We start from the raw sequence: 19,565 nt of genomic DNA, 5'->3' as shown, positions 1-19,565 counted from the left end.
CACTAGTGCGCACAGAGCCTTACACCAGACAGGAGCCAAGAGCACACTGAGCAAACATAAAGTATGACTGACAAAGTTGAGACAGAGCAAGCCCAGTAAAAAAACAGAGCAATCACAAGGAACGAGGTGCATCTGTGAAGTCACCTCCCAAAACCAGCATGGACCCTAGTGCTGAAAGACAACTTTGTAAGCAAGTGCACAAGACACATAGGGCATTTTCAAATGCAAAATGCTCTGCACAGTGGAGCCGTGACAAAAGCATTCCAAGTGCAAAATGCTCCGCACACAGTAGCAACATTTCCAAGATATAAAGGTGTTGATGGATTTAGCTTTCAAAGGACTGTGGGCACATATATGTCATTTTTTTAACGGGGGAGGTTAATCCCATAACTATGTTTTATGGCTAGTAAACACCAGCCATTTCTTTATTTCCTTCTGCCACATAAAGGAATATGAGGACGCCATGTCTGCCTCCTTCCCGGTGCGGCTCAGTTACTCTTGAAATATCAAGTTAAAGAAAAACCTCATTGATATGTTTAATTGCAATTTTTTTCTCAATGATGACTGCCTTACCTGTATTGGTGTACATGTCGCGGGCGGGGAGGAGGGTGTCAGCACACCGCGCTCACCCCTTCTGCTCGGGTCCGGCAGCTGCTCAGTGGTGGCTCGAGCGGTGGGCCGGATCCCGGGGTTTCTCGAGCGACACTCCTCGCCCGTGAGTGAAAGGGGGTTTTGTGGTTGGGTGTGGGGATTGTTATAGTTCGTGACGCCACCCACGGTTGTGGTGATTTCACCACCGCTGCTCAATGTGGGGATCCCGGGGATGGTGATGTGGAGCAGCCAGTTGTTGTGTTGCCCCTCCGTGGGTAGGGGTTGGTGATCCCGGGGGCCAGTGGGGTGCAGGGGCGCAGGGGCAGCGCTGTGCCTTGCGGCACTGAGGTACTCACTCAGCCAGTAAACACGACACAGTTCTCGGTAAACAAACGGCTGGTTGGACGGGTCCCTCGGACGGTTCACGGTGCTGTGGTTCCCTGCAGTTAGCGGTGACGGTCTCTTCCCTGCACCTTTGAAATGTCTGTTTGGTAGCGGTGGATTCCCACCGGTTACCCGCTCCCCGACTGCAATCTGTGCCGGAAGAGCTCCACACTTTGCCCGCAGGCGCCGGCCCTGGGAAACTGGTGCCTTGGCGGTGGCGGTGTTTCCCTGTTGTGGTTGGACCTTTGCCGTCAATCAGGACTTGCTTGTTGGGGGGTCTACGTCCCCTTCACTAACGGATTTAGCAATTTACAGCGACTCCAAGCCTTGCTGGGATCCGAAAAGCCCCTGCTCTGGTGCTGACTGCCCTTTGTATACTGCTCCAGACCCCCGGATACACACAGCCTCCGTGGTCCTTCCAGCAACCTCCAGACAGTCCCACTGCAGATCTTCACCACTGTCTGCTGACTTTGCTGACTCCGTCTGGGCACACAGCCACAGACCAACTTCAGGCTTTCTGTCACTTCCACTGCTGTTTCACTCTGCTCTAGCTCCCTCCTGAGCTACACTGTTGTTTCCTCCTCACACAAGTACCTACAGGGAATGTGGGGTGCGTGTGTGTTGTTATCTGTGTCCCCTGGCTTGCCCAGGGCGACACATACACAGAGAGTGAATCCCTGATTAGCACCGCCCACTGGACTCCTAGATAAAAGCAACAATTTCAGAACAGACCCTGTAGGAGCATTTACGTCTTCTGGAAGCTGGTGAAGATATTTTATGGACTTTCTCATAAAATTATTGCCACCATTCCTTAGCTCATGTCTTGAGTTTCACACTCTATGATTGTGAATTAACAACCCTTTTCACAGTCTTAGTATGGACCGTGGGCCTAAATGTGTGATAGTTTCATGGCCCAAACGTTACAGCTTCATAAGCCTGTATGAAGCAGTATATTTGGGTACGTCCAGTCCGGAAGGTCAGACATGAGCCTGGTCCTACCCACGGACATTTCTTCCTGGCAGGCCTGCATGTCATCATTACTGATCAGTAGAATCCCATAATTGCGAGTATAGTTTATAGTCCTAGTTTGGGGTCACAGGAGCACAGTATCAGTCACACTCATGCTCTGGTGCCCGCAGGCTCTAATGGCCCCTGTGCTGTCCAACAGTAGAATCATTATATATAAATGCCACATGTCAGATGGGAGCCTTCCTCCGTTTTATTGACCCAGGAGTTTCACGTAAGTCTCTGCCTTGGCTTATCTGTTATTTTGAAACAAAGAGATTTCCTAATATCCTCATGAATTCCGAAAACGTCTCCTTACTGATGAGCTGTGTACGTTATGACCCTTCCACATCAATGAAGTGCTATGGAGCCATAGTTATGGCCTAGTAATTAACACCAGTAGGAAGTTTACATTAGACGCTCATTAGTGCCCTATAAAATGCTTCCCAGAAATTGCTGTGAAGTTGTTCCTGAAATAACAAATAAAAAAACTACTAATAAGCTCAAAAGGGAAGCTTTACTGAGTGACTGACAACCTCTCCTGTATAAGTGTACATATAGAGATGACGGTGAATCACTGGTTAGACTAGGACCATATTCTGAAGATATCTGCTCCAGGATTCAGAAGATTTCTCCTAGACTTTTCCTAGTTGGCCTCAGGGTATAATTCTTGGTAGGGGTGCGAGAGGTCCTTGGTTCAAATCCCAGACTGAGCTCCTGTGGTTGGGAACTTTGCTGTAGTGCGCCTCTTGGTGACCATGTTGGAGTCTGGCAACAAGACTGTTGGGATGCGACAAATTGTTGGTTCAAATCCTAGATCATTGGTCGGGAACCTATGGCTCGTGACCAGATGTGGCTCTTTTGATGGCTGCATCTGGCTCGCAAACAAATCTTTAATAAAAAAATATACCGTATTTTTCGGTTTGTAAGACACACTTTTTTGGGGGGAAAAATGTGTTCCGTCTTACAAACCGCATATGGCTTAACGGGGCGGCGGTGGTGGCGCAGGGTTCGCAATACTGCAGCAGCGAGCACCATTTATCTACCGGTGGACTCCGGGCTCCTTTGAATCTCCTACAGTTGACAAGATCAACTTCAAGCAAATGGCCGCGGAGGCAGCGTGTGCGCAGATAGGACTCCGTGGCCATTTTCTTGAAGTCTATTGCTTTGATCTGCGCAGACACCGCTACCATTTTCTTGAAGTCGATTTCGCGAACTGCGGAAGATTTAAAGCAACCAGTTGGTAGATCAATGGTCCTTGCTGCCGTAACACCCCACGAGCCCGCAGCATCGCCGACCATCCGCTGCCGCACACTGAGCCATGTTACCCCCTCTTCCGAGCCTGCCGGCAGGTCAATAGCTCCCGCCACCGTGACACCCCACAAGCCCGCAGCAATATTGCCGACCCTCCGCACACTGACCCTCTTGAGCCACGACACCCCCACATCTGAGCCCACAGCATCGCCGACCCTCCTGAGCCATGACACCCACTCTTCCGAGCCCGCCGGCAGATCAATGGCACCTGCCGCCGTGACACCCCACGAGCCTGCAGTAGTATTGCAGACCCTCCGCACACTGACCCTCTTGAGCCATGACACCCCCTCCTCCGAGCTCACAGCATCTCCTACCCTGCCTCCTGGGACCTTCTGAGCCGCTCCACCACCGCCGTTCCCCCCTGGTAAGTATGGGTCTCACAGAATTACATTTTGAAATATGTGGCGTTCATGGCTCTCTCAGCCAAAAAGGTTCCTGACCCCTGTCCTAGATGATGCCAAAATGCGTTCTTTGATGGAAAAACCCAGGTGGTGTATTCAACTTCTCCAGGATTCAGAAGGTCAACATTTGGCTTGAAAGAATTTCTTCTGTCTTCACATCATTTTTGTTATTAGCTGACCACTTATTTCAGTAACTACGCCGGCTTCCTTCTTCAAGGTATGCTACTTACTAACATATTTCATTTACCCAAGGTGCCCCAATCTTCAAAATCAGGCGTTGGGGGTCCCAGTTTTTCTAATTCTGGCTTATGTTCATCACAGAATAGTGTTTCAGCTCCCTTTTCTTTCACCACCAATGCATAAAGAAAAAAGGGGTCTGCCTTAGCTATTAAAGCATAAAGATATATTTTATGTTTTTTTATTGTGTGTTTTCTTTATCTCTTTATGTTAAGCTGGTGTCACACACAACGACAACGACGTCGCTGCTACGTCACCATTTTCTGTGACGTTGCAGCGACGTCCCGTCGCTGTCGCTGTGTGTGACATTCAGCAACGACCTGGCCCCTGCTGTGAGGTCGCCGGTCGTTGCTGAATGTCCAGCTTCATTTTTTGGTCGTCACTCTCCCGCTGTGACACACACATCGCTGTGTGTGACAGCGAGAGAGCGACGAAATGAAGCGAGCAGGGAGCAGGAGCCGGCATCTGGCAGCTGCGGTAAGCTGTAACCAAGATAAACATCGGGTAACCAAGGGAAGACCTTTCCCTGGTTACCCGATATTTACCTTCGTTACCAGCCTCCGCCCTTGCTGCCAGCGCCGGCTCCTGCTCTGTGCACATGTGGCTGCAGTACACATCGGGTAATTAACCCGATGTATACTGTAGCAAGGAGAGCAAGGAGCCAGCTCTAAGCAGTGCGCGCGGCTCCCTGCTCTCTACACTGTGACATGTAGCTGCAGCACACATCGGGTTAATTAACCCGATGTGTACTGTAGCTAGGAGAGCAAGGAGCCAGCGCTAAGCGCGGCTCCCTGCTCTCTGCACATGTAGCACAGGGACGTTATGATCGCTGCTGCGTCGCTGTGTTTGACAGCTAAGCAGCGATCATAACAGCGACTTACAAGGTCGCTGCTACGTCACAGAAAATGGTGACGTAACAGCGACGTCGTTGTCGCTTAGTGTGACCCCAGCTTTACATTATGTATCAGTGGTATTACCTGTTTTATAATGTGTGATCTGTTTACAGAGCTTATCCTTCTAAGATATGCTTATTTCTCTTCTCTGTCTCATCTCTATCCTGCCAAGGTTATTGAAATGAGATTAGTACCGTACTTCCCAAAATCCTGGTAATAAAGTCTATTTTAGGAGGTATTGGATATGTCTTGTGAACTTGAATCTTGAGAATCTTGTCCTCATTCTTCAACTCCATTTTTAACTGAATAATAGACATATAGGACATATAAATAAAAAAAAAAGTTTATTTTGGTGAAAAAAACACCCCAAGAATAGTAATACAATAAATAGCATGTGATGACACAAAGCTAGGAGGAATAGCTAATACTAGAGAAGAGAGAGAGAGGATTCAACAAGATCTGAACAAGCTGGAACAATGGGCAGCAACTATAGAATGGTTTTTAACAGGGAGAAATGCAAAGTCATAAATCTTGGCAAGAATAATGAAAAGAGCATATACAGCATGGGAGGAATAGAGCTATCCAACAGCATGTGTGACATATACAGCATGGGAGGAATAGAGCTATCCAACAGCATGTGTGACATATACAGCATGGGAGGAATAGAGCTACCCAACAGCATGTGTGGAAAAGGCTTAGGGGTCCTTCACACACAGCGAGATCGCTACTGAGATCGCTGCTGAGTCACGTTTTTTGTGACCTCATTAGCGATCTCGCTGTGTGTGACACTGAGCAGCGATCTGGCCCCTGCTGTGAGATCGCTGCTCATTACACACAGCCCTGGTTCGTTTTTTTATTGTTGCTCTCCCGCTTATAAGCACACATCGCTGTGTGTGACAGCGAGAGAGCAACAATCCTGAATGTGCAGGGAGCAGGAGCCGGCGTCTGACAGCCTGCGGTAAGCTGTAACCAAGGTAAACATCGGGTAACCAAGGTGGTTACCCGATATTTACCTTCGTTACCAGCCTCCGCAGCTCTCACGTTGCCAGTGCCGGCTCCTGCTCCCTGCACACACTAAGCTAAGCGGTGTGCACTGGTAACTAATGTAAACATCGGTTACATTACCAGTGTCCGCAGCTTCCAGACGCCGGCTCCGTGCAAGCGCAGCGTCGCTTGCACGTCGCTGCTGGCTGGTCACTGGTCGCTGGTGAGATCTGCCTGTTTGACAGCTCACCAGCGACCATGTAGCGATGCAGCAGCGATCCTGACCAGGTCAGATCGCTGGTCGGATCGCTGCTGCATCACTAAAGTGTGAAGGTACCCTTAGGTACACTAATAGACACAGACTAAACATGAGTCAACAGTGTGATGCAGCAGCAAAAAATGCAAACACCATTCTAGGATGTATTAACAGAAGCATACAGTCTAGATCACGTGAAGTCATTATCCCCTTTACTCCTCTTTGGTCAGACCTCATCTGGAATATTGTGTCCAGTTCTGGGCACCACATTTTAAAAAAAGACATCAATAAACTGGAGAAAGTTTAGAGAAGAGTGACCAGAATGGTGACTGGTCTGCAAACCATGTCCTATGAGGAACGGTTACAGGATTTAGGATTGTTTAGCTTGCAAAAGAGAAGACTGAGAGGAGACTTAATAGCTGTCTACAAGTATCTTAAGGCTGTCACACTGTAGAGGGATTAGTTTTATTCTCATTTTCACAAGGAAAGACTAGAAGCAATGGGATGAAACTGATGAGGAGGAGACAGAGATTAGATACTAGAAAAAACTTTTTGACAGTGACGGTGATCAACGAGTGGAACAGGCGGCCACGAGAGGTCGTGAGTTCTCCTTCAATAGAAGTGTTTAATAAGAGGTTGGACGGACATCAGTCTGGGATGATTTAGTGAATCCTGCTTTGAGCAGAGGGTTGGACTAGATGACCCAGGAGGTCCCTTCCAACTCTACCATTCTATGAGTCTATGATTCTCTGTGATCCATTTCCCCTTTAAATGATGTTTTGATCTGCTAGACACAATAAGCCTTCAATGATTGTGATTATCGTGTCAGGACATAGCAAGAAGATTTCCCGGAAAAATGCTCGAGTTCCCCAGTGACTTCCATTATACTCTCATACTTAAATTATGCCCATCCGTGCATCAGCTGCTCGTTACAAGTATTGAGTATCCAAGTATGGTAGTGCTCATTCATCATTAATAAAAAGCCCTTAACACAATACTCCCTATTGTTAAAGCTTCATTTAATTGATGCCCAAATTAATAGACACTAAACCTTGAAAGCAAGGATAAAAAAGGCTCTGCTGCTCCTTGGGGGCAGGGCTTAGAATTCTTTGTGTCTTATTGGAGGCAAAACAGGGGAAGAATGCTCCTTTTGTAGCTAGTTGCCGAATATTATAGATACATCGGTTGGAAATAGACTTAGGTCCATCAAGTACAACCTTTCTTCACCAGCATACATTCTTTGTCACAAAATTAGCTATAACCCGCAATGCTATTTTTAATGAGGAAATCATTTAGTCCGTTTTTAAAAACTGTTTTAGTGTCTGCCATTACTGCCTCTTGTGGTCGGCATTCCACAGTCTGACTGCTTGATCTGTAAAGAACCCTTTCCTATTTAGCTGCCGGAATTGCCTTTCTTCCATTCATAGCCAGTGCCTTCTGGTCTTTGGAAAGAATGTGTCATGTATTGACTACACATGTATTTAAACATATAGATGATATCGCCTCTGAGGCGTCTTTTTTTCTAAGCAAAACAAGCCCAACTTTTCCAACCTTATCATATGGGAGGTCTTCCATTTCTTGTAATCTAGTTGCCACCTTTGAATTGACTCTAACTTGCGAATATCCCATTTGAAATATGGAGCCAAAGCTGGATTCCATATTCTACATGTGGCCTTACAAGTGAAACACAAATTTTTGATAAGGAGGATTGGTAAAGCTCATGATAAAAAGGAGTTTCTGTAGCTCCTCAGGGGCGGTGCTTAGATTTCATGACATCTTATTGGATGCAGAGCAGTGGAGCTAGTTTCTTTATATACAAACATAGGTTTGTAAGAGGGAGGATAGGCAAAGTCCATGATTTCCTTGAAACCAAATATGTAAATTTGCTGTATTCTTCACACAGTTTTGAGTATCTGTAGAATAGAGGGTGATATAAAGGCTTCTTATTTTTATGTTTTGTGTTCGTTTGAGGGCTTCAGCCACAAATGTGCCTCAGTTGCTCTTCCTGAACGTACACAGATCTTAAACATGATGAGAATGGAAACAACTAGAATATTGCATAACGTTATGTTCCGTCACACAATGAGTAAGCTTTATTTAAAGAAAACTGGAAAAACCCTTTCTTTGTTGATGTCAGATAAGCTAACGGTAATGACCGGGATGCCCAATGCTAAGTGCAGGTTATTGCTTCTTATGTATTGAGTTTAGGACGTCCAAGTCATCGACCTGCTGTAAACTAATCATTTGGGGGGGGGGGGGGGGTGTGGTCATATCTTTAGTTAATTTTGCTAAATGGCCATTGCCAGGCTATTTCCACAATCATCCGGACAAATGTTACAATCATTTTATTGTATTTTTATTTTTTGTCTTACTTCCTTGACATGAAGGACTTTGATACGAATATGCCCGAGGTAGCGTGTAAGCTAAATATCCCATTTACAATGGCCTGGTGCATTGTCACAGTGTGGGCCTCATCACAACACCACGAGAGAAGACTACCTCCATAGTATGGGCAGTTGCTCTCTTCACGTGCACACTCGCTTGAGTTGAGTGTGCATATTGTGGTAGATCAACTCACTCAGCGGGCATTCGAGGTAGTCACAGAAACGCTGGTCATTTACATTTTAAGTGGTTTATTGAACAAGAAAAGCCTTTCAGGCCCACAGAAAATAAAAGAGCATGAACACCGTCCATATGACTGCGGGCTCCACTCTGTACAAGAAGATCACGGCTCTGGAGGTCTGCTTCCTCCATACACAGAACACAGAGGAATTCCAAAGGCCTTACTTTTACCTCCTGGACCACACCCTTAGGTGGAGATATGGTGACCAGCCGTACCACCCATCCACTTATCACAAAATCACTGCCCTGTTAAAAAAAAAACAACAAAACGTGGTACCCTCTCAGTACCAAGCATTCTGGAGCAAACTGTAATAAACCACCAGGGGCAGATGGAGCTCTTGTGAAGAGTAATGCCTGTCAGTGTGATGAGGAGCTTACCCACTAGAGGTCACTAGCATCCGTGTGTAGCCACAACAGAATTGTCAGACAAGCCACGATCAGTGCCGCGCGGTAACGCAGGTACAAAGGGATAAACATAGCTCTAATCAAAAAGTAAGCCAAGGTCAGGAGCCAGGAGGCATAGTCAGGAGCCGGAGGGGAGCAGAGCCGAAGTCAGAGAGCAAGCAGAGATCAAGAGCTGGGAGTACACGTGGGAAGGGAGGAAGGAGCGAAGAGAGGACAATAGGCATGGAGCAGGTCAGGGAGTCATGGAGGTCAGGTAGGACAGGAGAGACGGAGGTCAGGGAAAGGAGTACTGGGTAGTGGGTAGGATCAGAGGAGCTAAGTTACCAGAGGAACACACTGCAAAGCAGGAACTATTGCTGGCAGCGTGCGGAGGGAAGACGTTCCCAGATAAGGCAACGTGACCCCAGGACGAGGCCCGATGGAATAGGCTCCTCCCACAGGACCTAACTCTGGAGATAGCAGCCAGCAAACAAAAACAATGGCTCTGCGCCGCAGAGCTCTAAGTGGATTGTGACACATACATCCAGGTTGATATCACTGAGGTTAATAATCTCAGTGATACATATCTCCCCTCTTGTATTTTACCAGTGATCACCTTACAATATGTATGGGTGTTCTAGAGAGAGAGCTGCCAGTTCTGCATCCTGACAGATGATATCAAGAGGGAAGTAAAAAGGGATTAAGCTGTTGGCTGCCAGAAGGGGAAGGAAACAGACTCTGCCCAAAGCCCGCCTCCAGCAGCATAATTGTTTTAAAAAACAATGCTAAAGGTATTTTTATATGGTAGAAACACCTCAAAAACAGGATAGTATACTTAAATAGAGCAAGCTGTGCTGGTGACATCAATCACCTATGCCATTCTGCAGATGGAAGACAAAAGAGGAGCCATTGATTTACTGGACGAAAGAGGGATTATTTGTTTGCTTCTGAGAGGTTAATCTCCTTAATAAAAAAACTTTGAGCAGGAGCCTTGTCACATAGAATGGCATGTAAAAAGGGTCGGTATACAATATTATTACTACTCAATGGACAAATACTGTCATAATGTGGATAAGCAGAATGTGAGAGCCTATATACAGGTAAAGACACCTGCAGCGTCTAATGTTCGTGGGCTTCTAGTCCTTAGAAAGAGCCAATTTTGTGCTCAATCATCAGATCAGACAGCAAATTAAGCCATATGTAACTGGACAGTAGGGGGCAGCCTTCAAGCAATGCCACAAAGTTGTTAATCCATATTTTTCCAGCAGTGGACAATCATAACACAAAATATTGTACGTGGCCCAAATTGATACAAACATGACAATTTTATGTTTTTCTTCTGTTTTGTGTTTTCACTTTTATGTTTTTTTTAAAGGAAAAATGTAATCAGCAAATGACCTATTGTTTAAATCATGTTTTTGTATATTTAAAAAAAAAAAAAATAAAAGTAAAGTTTTTATTCCACGTCACAATCTTTTTTTTATTTTATTTTTTAAAAATTAGAAATCTTGCCATTTTCACACCAGCTGTTATTATTGCTGTATGTTCTTCTTTCTGGAAACTCATATGTACATTACCAGCAATGGACAGATTAGATCCTATTGTGATGCTACCACTAGGGGGAGCCAGTACTCAGGCAGACTGTAGTGCTTCTAAGTGTAGTTAGGCGCAAGCCCACTAGAGGTCACTAGCATCCGTGGAAGGATGCAATAGAATGGTTGATCAAGCCGAAGGTCAGTGCCGGGAAGTCACGTAGGTACAGAGGGGGTAAGCACAGCTGTAGTCAAGTGAGATCTGAGGGTCGGATAGCCAGGAGTTATCGTCAGGAGCCAGAGGGGAACAGAGCCATGGTCATATAGCAAGCCGGGGTCGGAAACCAAGAGGACAAGTAAGTGTAGAGGAGGGAGCGGAGGTGGGATAACAAGGCAGAGAGCGTGTTAGGGAGACAGGGAGGTAAGAAAAGACGGGAAGGATGGAAGTCAGGAAAAGGAGTACTAGGTAGCGGGCAGGATCAGAACAGACTCACAGGAACCACACTGCAGGGTAGACACTATCACTAGCGGCGTATCGAGGAAAGGAAAACAGTTCCAAGATAAGGCAGCGTGACCCCCGAAACGAGACACGACAGAATAGGCTCCTCCCATCTGACCTAACCTTGGACAATGCAGGCAGCAGGAAAACAAACACATACAATGGCTCTGCACAAGCAGAGTCATACATGAATCATGACACCTCTCTTTTGTATTGAAGCATCTAATGAGCATGTGCAAAGGTCATTGCAAAGAGAAGGGTGTGACGTCGCCTAATGTAACTGGTAACTGATTTTTTTTATCAACAATGTATAGAGGTGCCACCTGTCATTGTAATCCTACTTCTGATGATAATGAGTCTGCTGAAAACTAATTCTGAAAGGACAGGAAATATCAATCTTAAAAAACAAATAGTGGCCAGTGTGACAATTGCAAGATTACAATTTATGAAAACAAAATTTATGAAAACAAAAATTGACAAAATTAAAAAAAATATATAGATGTAATGCAAAAAAATATAGGTCATTTTAGGTCACTTTTCTTACAAAAAAGAAAAGTGAATTTTTAAGACCTTGTGTTTTTAGGCCAGGTGTACTGTCTTGTGGTTGTGCTGATTCTAGGTGTGGTACTGCGGATTAGCACACAATTTCTGCACTGTTTCTTTCTTTTACAATGTTTACAAATATTCATCCTATTTTACGAGATCAAAAACAAGCCACCGTCTGAACCCCCGCGCTCCGGCAGACAGTGAGTCATGTAGAGTTGCTTAGTCGGTCACACGACCTGATATTGCACAGACCCGGCTACAGATCCCAGGAATTACTACACAGCTTTCACAATATAAGATAAACGCTTCTGCGAATGTTCAGCGTTTGATAGATTACTTTTTAAGAAGGGAGATTATCATATAACATAGATCTTGATTACAACTTTGAACATTAAGAGTGTGTTCACACTGAGGGTTTTTGCTGCAGTTTTGGAGCAGAAACTGATCCCTAAACACAACAAAAAAAGACAGTGTCTGATCTTGGTATTCTGACCCCGGACTGTTACTGGACTTCCCTCTGCTTCCTATTCCTGTCGTGCGTTCCTGTCTTGGACCCTGGACTGTTATCTGACTATGTCTCTGCTTGCTCCCTTTTACTACTACATGCTCTTCTGGTATTGTGACCCTCAGATTGTGCCCTGACTACGTCTCTGTTTACCCATTATGATTATATGTGACCTCCTGTTACCAGACCCCGGCTCTCCTGACTACCCATCCATTCATGCGACCCCGTATGGTAGTGACAAGTGTTGCAGATTCACTTGGGGGTCCATGGAAGCAAATTCAAGTTCATACAAACAATTGTTTCTGCGATTGTTCGTTTTTTTATTTGTTTACATGAGAGGATATGCTGCAACTAGAGGAACTGTTGGCAGCATTGGCCACACCGATTGGCCACATCAGTAATTCTTGGCTACTAGGCATGAGCACCGAGAAATGGCATCACCAGCTCCTCTCTTGATTAGCCAGCCTAGCACAATGTCATTGATGAAATATGACAAACGTGATTACACCAGGCGAGCTCATCAAAATAAGAACCGAGGAGATACTGTCACAAGGAGGTTTTTAAAAACACCGCCGACTGTCATGGCGGCATCAGGATCTGTGGAGACTACAGATTCTGTTTCTAGGCCGGCTAACTTCACTGATGTCTGTGATCAGTGCAGGCAGACTCAGGCGTCGACCCACAGACTTGTAGTTCATAGGCAGGCTAACAAACGTTCATCTCTGCTGTTCTGCTTGTTAGTCTTCTTCTGATCACATGCTGCGAGGGAGCCAGTCACATTCGCTCCCCTCCTATCAATGCTGGCTGGATGCTTCCTTTAATGCCAGTTATGGTGTCTCTATACTGGTCTGATGAGATGTTGTGATCCAGGCTTACTGGTGGTTGTTGTGCATTATCACTGTGAGTGGTTGTAATGTAAACCCTTGTTGTCCTTTTGTTGCTGCCTTCCTTCACTTGCTTTTCTCCTTAGTCTCTTACCATTTGTTCCTGTGAGTTTGCAGTGTGTCTGAGTTTTGGTTTTTCTCTGTTTGTCTTAATCTGTGTTGCCATTACCCTCCTGCCCCTTCCTCCCCTTGGGTGGAAGAGAAATTAGTTCTAGACAGATGAATAGCCAGGCATGGGACTCAGGCATCTCCACCATTAGAGGTAATCTTGAGGTTAGGGATAGCCTAGGGTCCCCTAACATGAGGGACAGCATAGGAGACCCTTGTCCCTCGCTATCCTACAGTCACATTGTGACAGGTACAAAGCAGTTCTCAGAGTTCCTGTTTGGCGGCCAAAAATTATACACGGGGCCAATGGACTTGATTCACGCCAACTCTATTGCCAAGTTATAAAACTTACCATTTGACAAAACATTTGATTTGATCACTTTGTCGGATAACAGATTTCACATTTGCATAAAAGGGTCTGATCTCTCGCGTACCACCTGCACATGCATGCTCAGTTCAGCTTAGGGTGCATGTATTTTCAAGTGACAAGTAAGCCACTGCCAGGCATCTCAGGCAGCTTATCTTTCCAGAGAACAAAATACTGGGACATATTTATAAGTATAATAGGAAAATGAACTCCATAAAAAGCCAGGAATTTTTTTGTAATAAAAATTCTGCTTAAAAAATGAATATTAAAATGGATAAAAATAACTTTTTAAACAGAACTCAGACTGAAAATCAGTTATTGACCATGGGTCCTGCTTCTTTAAAGGGTTAATCCCATCTTCTTTGGTTGATATTGTTGGATAGAGCTTGTAAAAACAAGCACTTTTGCAATTTACTGCTTCTTAAAATTTACAGCCGTTCTTGAGATATTAACATTTTTCTTTTGTTTGCATCTTGTTGTCTAGGAGACCGACCACCGCTGCTGTTTAGATTGCAAGTATTGCGCTGAGGCTGGCTGGGATTGGGTGTTACAGTGCGCTCCAGCAATCCTGGCCACCTTCAAAATAGTGTTTACAAGCTCATTAGTAAAGTGATGGTAAGCACAGCACATGTTTTGCTGTGTAGGGGAGTGGTGGTCGGTCTCCAAGGCAACAAGATAAAAAGAAAATTGCTGATATCTCAAGAACGGATTAAAATTTTAACAAACAGTAAATTGCAAAATTGCTTGTATTTACAAGGACATGCTGAAAATAATCTCATATCTAAAGCTGAGTGTATGTATATTTGTGTGTGCCCGTTAAAGGAATCACATGTACAATCACAAAATTTTGCACAGACACCTCATGTGACTCCGGAAACATCATAGACTATGTTTTGAGGGGAAATTTTTATCCCGCGCTTTACAGTTATTCGTCAGAAAACCTGCCTCAATTAAAGTCAATGGAGCTGAGAGCTACAGGTCATTAATAGCAGCTGTGATTGGTTGCTATAGGCAATGAAGGACATTCTTAGTATAAGAAGCTTATGTGTGAGGTAATATGATGTTGGTGGAGAGACAGACAGAGACAGACTGAGAAACAGACTGAGAGACAGACAGGGAAAGAGACAGACAGAGACAGACAGGGAAAGAGACAGACAGACAGAGGCAGACAGGGAAAGAGACAGACAGAGACAGGGAAAGAGACAGACAGAGAAAGTGACAGACAGACAAATACAGTGGCAGAGAGGGAAAGAGACAGACAGACAAATACAGAGGCAGACATTGAAAGAGACAGACAGGGAAAGATACAGACAGAAACAGACAGACAGGGAAAGATGCAGACAGTGAAAGAAACATACTGAGACAGACAGAGAGAAACAAAGAGAGACAGACAGGGAAAGAGACAGAGAAAGATGAAGGGAAAGAGACAGGCAGATAGAGAAAGAGGCAGACAGGGAATGAGACAGACAGGGAAAGAGATGGGGAAAGAGACAGACAGGGAAAGAGGCAGACAGGCAAAGTGGCAGACAGAGAAAGAGACAGCAGGGAAAGAGACAGAGGCAGAGAGTGAGAGACAGACAGAAATAGAGCGAGACAGACAGACAGAGTGGGAGAGAGACACTTAGTTACTATTCCAGGCAACGCCGGGTACTACAGCTAGTTATTCATAAAGATGGGAATAACCCTTTTTAATCCCCAACGATCAGCTGTTATCAGAATGAAAAACATGGCATTAAATGGTTATTTATTTAATCAATTTCCTAAATGGAAATTTAGTAAAAAATTAATTTTCTTTTTTTATCAAGAGTACCACGTGTAATTTCCTTTCCAGAAAGAGCATGAAACAAGTTAGAGCAGATTGCAATCTAGAGTTCACTTCCTCTCGTTTCTTATGTAAATGCTCTGGGTCGTCATGTGAGGAGAAGCAGAGGCCTGTAAAGTGTTGGTACGTTGCAATCTTGCTGGGATTACTAGGTAATATTACATCTGAACATATTAGATAATATCTACATCGGTCAGTAGTGATAAGATATAAACTTTATGAACGTTCCATCAATGATGGGGTTGATTTTGTAGACCCGTGTCCTGTAGTTATTACAAAACTAACATTTATTACATTTAGTTAAGATCTGTAATATGTTTGTACTACGGTATGCACAACGTGGCAAATAGCAGCTACATCTCAAAGAAATGAAGACAGATTCTTACATTCCAAGACCTTGCTAAGTTGTAGAAATTATTGTTCCTTTTTGTGCCAAAAAGATTGTCTACTATATATAACCCGCTGTCATTTGATCATTTTCAGTATGCTCAATTTATACTGTATTAATATCTTCCTTTCAAGGTATACTTCTTATTGGGTAATGAAATCTCAAAGGGGATTACACAGCTATATGTTCTCTGAATGGGGTCACCATCTCGATCACGATACTTTCTCATATAATAAAATTACTTGGACCCTACCAAAGACGTTCTTCACAGAAACGCCTATCACATTTACTGATGATGATAGCAGAGCTCCTGTCACAAAGAAGTTCTTCACAGATTCTCCGACTGATGATGATAGCGCAGCTCCTGTCACAAGTTCTTCACAGAAACGCCTATCACATTTACTGATGATGATAGCACAGCTCCTGTCACAAAGAAGTTCTTCACAGATACTCCGACTGATGATGATAGCGCAGCTCCTGTCACAAGTTCTTTACAGAACTCCTATCACATTTACGCATGATGATAGTATGCTCCTGTCAAAAAAGAAGTTCTTCACAGAAACTCCTATCACATCTGCTGATGATGAGAGCACAGGTCCTGTCAAAAAAAGAAGTTCTTCACAGAAACTAATACCACATTTACTGATGATAATGATAGTACAGCTCCTGTCACAAAGAAGTTCTTCACAGAAACTAATACCACATTTACTGATGATGATAGTACAGCTCCTACAAAGTTCTTCACATAAACTCTTATAACATTTACTCATGATGATAGCACAGTTCCTGTCACAAAGGAGTTCTTCACAGAAACTCCAATCACATTTACTGATGATGATAGCACAGCTCCTGTCACAAAGAAGTTCTTCAAAGAAACTCCATCTGATGATGGTAGCACAGCTCCTGTCACAAAGCTCTTTACAGAACTCCTATCACATGTACTAATGATACTACGATCCTGGCAAAAAAAGGTCTTCACAGAAACTCCTGTCACGTTTACTGATGATAATAGCACAAACTCCTGTCACAAAATTCTTCACAGAAACTCCTATAACATTTACTGATGATAATAGCACAGCTCCTGTCACAAAGAAGTTCTTCACAGAAACTCTTATCACATTTGCTGATGATGATAGCACAGCTTCTGTCAGAAAGAAGTTCTTCACAGAAACTAAAATCACATTTACTGATGATGATAGTACAGCTCCTGTCACAAAGAAGTTCTTCAAAAAATTTCTATCACATTTTCTGATGATGATAGCACAGCTCCTGTCACAAAGTTAAAATATAAAAAATGTCAGCTCAGATTTTATAAATTTTTAAAGCAATCTATTTGCTTATTTAAGAGAATTTAGAGGGGATAATGACAGTATTAGCTTAGCAGGCAGAGATGGTACTGGACTTAGCTGTCTATGAGATGCTGTATTGAAGAGAAGAAAATAGGGTGATCTATACGGGAATGTCCACTCTATGCTGGACATGTTCTTGGGATTGTTAGGAGACTAACCCATTTTAACCCACTTTTCAGGCAGGTGTATTATGGGCAATCAGCGTTAGAACAACATAGACATCTATATAGAAGTATAAAGCCTTCAGTTATGTAAAATGACTTTTCCCCTCCCAAGTTCCCACGTCAGGCTACAGACAATTTGTACACCCGTCTGTATATTGTGCAACATTGTGCAACTGAATTTTTAATAGTGTTTACACAGACATTCAGGTCCCCCGGGTTATCTGCTGTGACCAGAACGCATGGAGTTTTTTTACAATCTTGTTTTTGATCTTGTCATTACATAAAACTGTTAGTGTTAATATGCTTATGTTATAGCTGGCCATGTACAAAAGTAATGTGTGCTTTATATGTATCCGATTTCTCCAGGAGGATGGAGCACGCTATGTTCATGAGTTCAGATGAATTGGACGACGATGTGTTTTATCCAGATGGTTTTGAGCCTTTAACTTCAGCAACATCAATGTTCTCACAGAGTCCACCTTACAATCATCTCCTGAGCCGGTTCCAGCTGTTCACTGTATCGCACTGCTGCGGTCCCGGATGCAGGATTACAGAGTGCAAGGACAAAGCCACTCAGACCCTAGAACCATCCTCTGCTAACAGAGATATCATGTTACCTTGTGGTGTCTCAGAATCTCCCCCGAGACTCTTCTATGGTAAGAGGCAATGTTATCGTGGTTGTGCGCCTAATGTATGCTGAAATATCCTGCACTTCTCCAATAATTTGTTTTTTCCTTATCCGACACACAATGGATCCAAATGGAAATTGATGGATTCATCAATTTCTAATTCAGATCTGTCCCCAAAAAGTACACGAAAAATAGGGCACGGTTTAGAAATCAAAGAATCTGATTTTTATCAGAACATTTTCATCATGTCCCGATTAAAGGGAATCTATCGAGACAGATGACCACCAGCCTGGCATTGTGCAGCTAGGATCAAGTATTTCACAACTCTCAGTTTCAACATTTTTTAACATATATACAATCATGGCCAAAAGTGTTGGCAGCCTTGAAATTTTTCCAGAAAATGAAGTATTTCTACCCAAAAATTATTGTAATTACACATTTTTATACACATGTTTATTTTGTTTGTGTGTATTGGAATGACACAAAAAATTAGAGCCAAAAAGGCAAATTGGGCATAATTTCACATAAAACCCCCAAATTGGGCTGGACAAAATTGTTGGCATCATTCCAAAATTGTTTGTAAACAACTTTGTTTCAAGCATGTGATACTCATTCAAACTCACCTGTGACAAGTAACAGCTGTGGGCAATATAAAAATCACACCTGATAAAAAGGGGAGAAGTTGACTCCATTTGTGCATTGTGTCTGTGTGTGCCACAACACGCAAGGAGGACAGAAAGAGGAGAAGAGAACTGTCTGAGGACTTGAGAACTAAAATTGTTGAAAAATATCTAGAAGCTCAAGTTTACAAGTCCATCTCCAGAGATCTTAATGTTCCTTTGTCCACGGTGTGCCACATAATCAAGAAGTTTATAACCCATGGCACTGCAACTAATCTCCCTGGATGTGGACAGCAGAGAAAAACTGATGATAGGTGGCAATGCAGGATAGTCCGGATGGTGAATAAGTAGCTCTAATCAAGTTCCCAAGAAACTCAAGCCGTCCTACAGGCTCAGGGGGCATGAGTGTTAGTGCAATCTGTCCATTCCACATTTGAATGAAATGTTACGGCAGGAGGCCTTGGAGGACCCCACCGCTGACACAGAGACATAAAAAGCTAGACTGCAGATTGCCAAAATGTACGTAAGTATTCAAAATTCTTCTGGGAAAGCATCTTATGGACAGATAAGACCAAGATAGAGCTTTTTGATAAAGCACATCATTCGACTGTTTACCGAAAACAAAATGAGGCCTACAAAGAAAAGAATATAGTGTCCACATATGATGGGGGTCAAGGATGTTTTAGGGTTGTTTTGCTGTCTTTGTACTGGGTGTCTTGAATGTATGTAAGACATCATAAAATCTGAAGATTAGGATTTTGGGTGGCAATGTAGTGCCCAGTGTCACAAAGCTGGGTGTGTCTCTTAGATCATGGGTCTTCCAGCAGGACAATGAACCCAAACATATTTCAAGAAACCCTCAGAAATGGATGGAAACAAAGAGCTGGAGTGTTCTGAAGAGGCAGCAATGAGTCCAGATCTAAATCTCATTGTACACCTGTGGAGAGATCTTAAAATTGATGTTGGGAGAAGACACCTCCAAATATGAGAGACCTGGAGACGTTTGCAAAAGAAGATTAGAAACAAAGAAAATAATCGTGTGTTTAACAAAACATGTGTAATTGGAATAATTTTGGAGACA

General features: G+C 43.7%; 1 protein-coding gene across 1 annotated transcript in view; it reads left to right on the top strand.

Annotated features, from left to right (window-relative positions):
* The window catches only part of BMF (Bcl2 modifying factor), a 70,468-nt gene that overhangs the window by 17,197 nt on the left and 33,706 nt on the right, over nt 1–19,565 (top strand). Inside the window, exon 2 of the mRNA XM_075329839.1 lies at nt 17,602–17,891. Coding sequence (XP_075185954.1) covers nt 17,602–17,891 — 290 coding nt within the window. The remainder of the gene's footprint in view (nt 1–17,601; nt 17,892–19,565) is intronic.

Source organism: Anomaloglossus baeobatrachus, chromosome 12, assembly GCF_048569485.1.
Source record: "Anomaloglossus baeobatrachus isolate aAnoBae1 chromosome 12, aAnoBae1.hap1, whole genome shotgun sequence".
Classification (NCBI taxonomy): domain Eukaryota; kingdom Metazoa; phylum Chordata; class Amphibia; order Anura; family Aromobatidae; genus Anomaloglossus; species Anomaloglossus baeobatrachus.
This window is presented reverse-complemented; position numbering and strand designations above follow the sequence as displayed.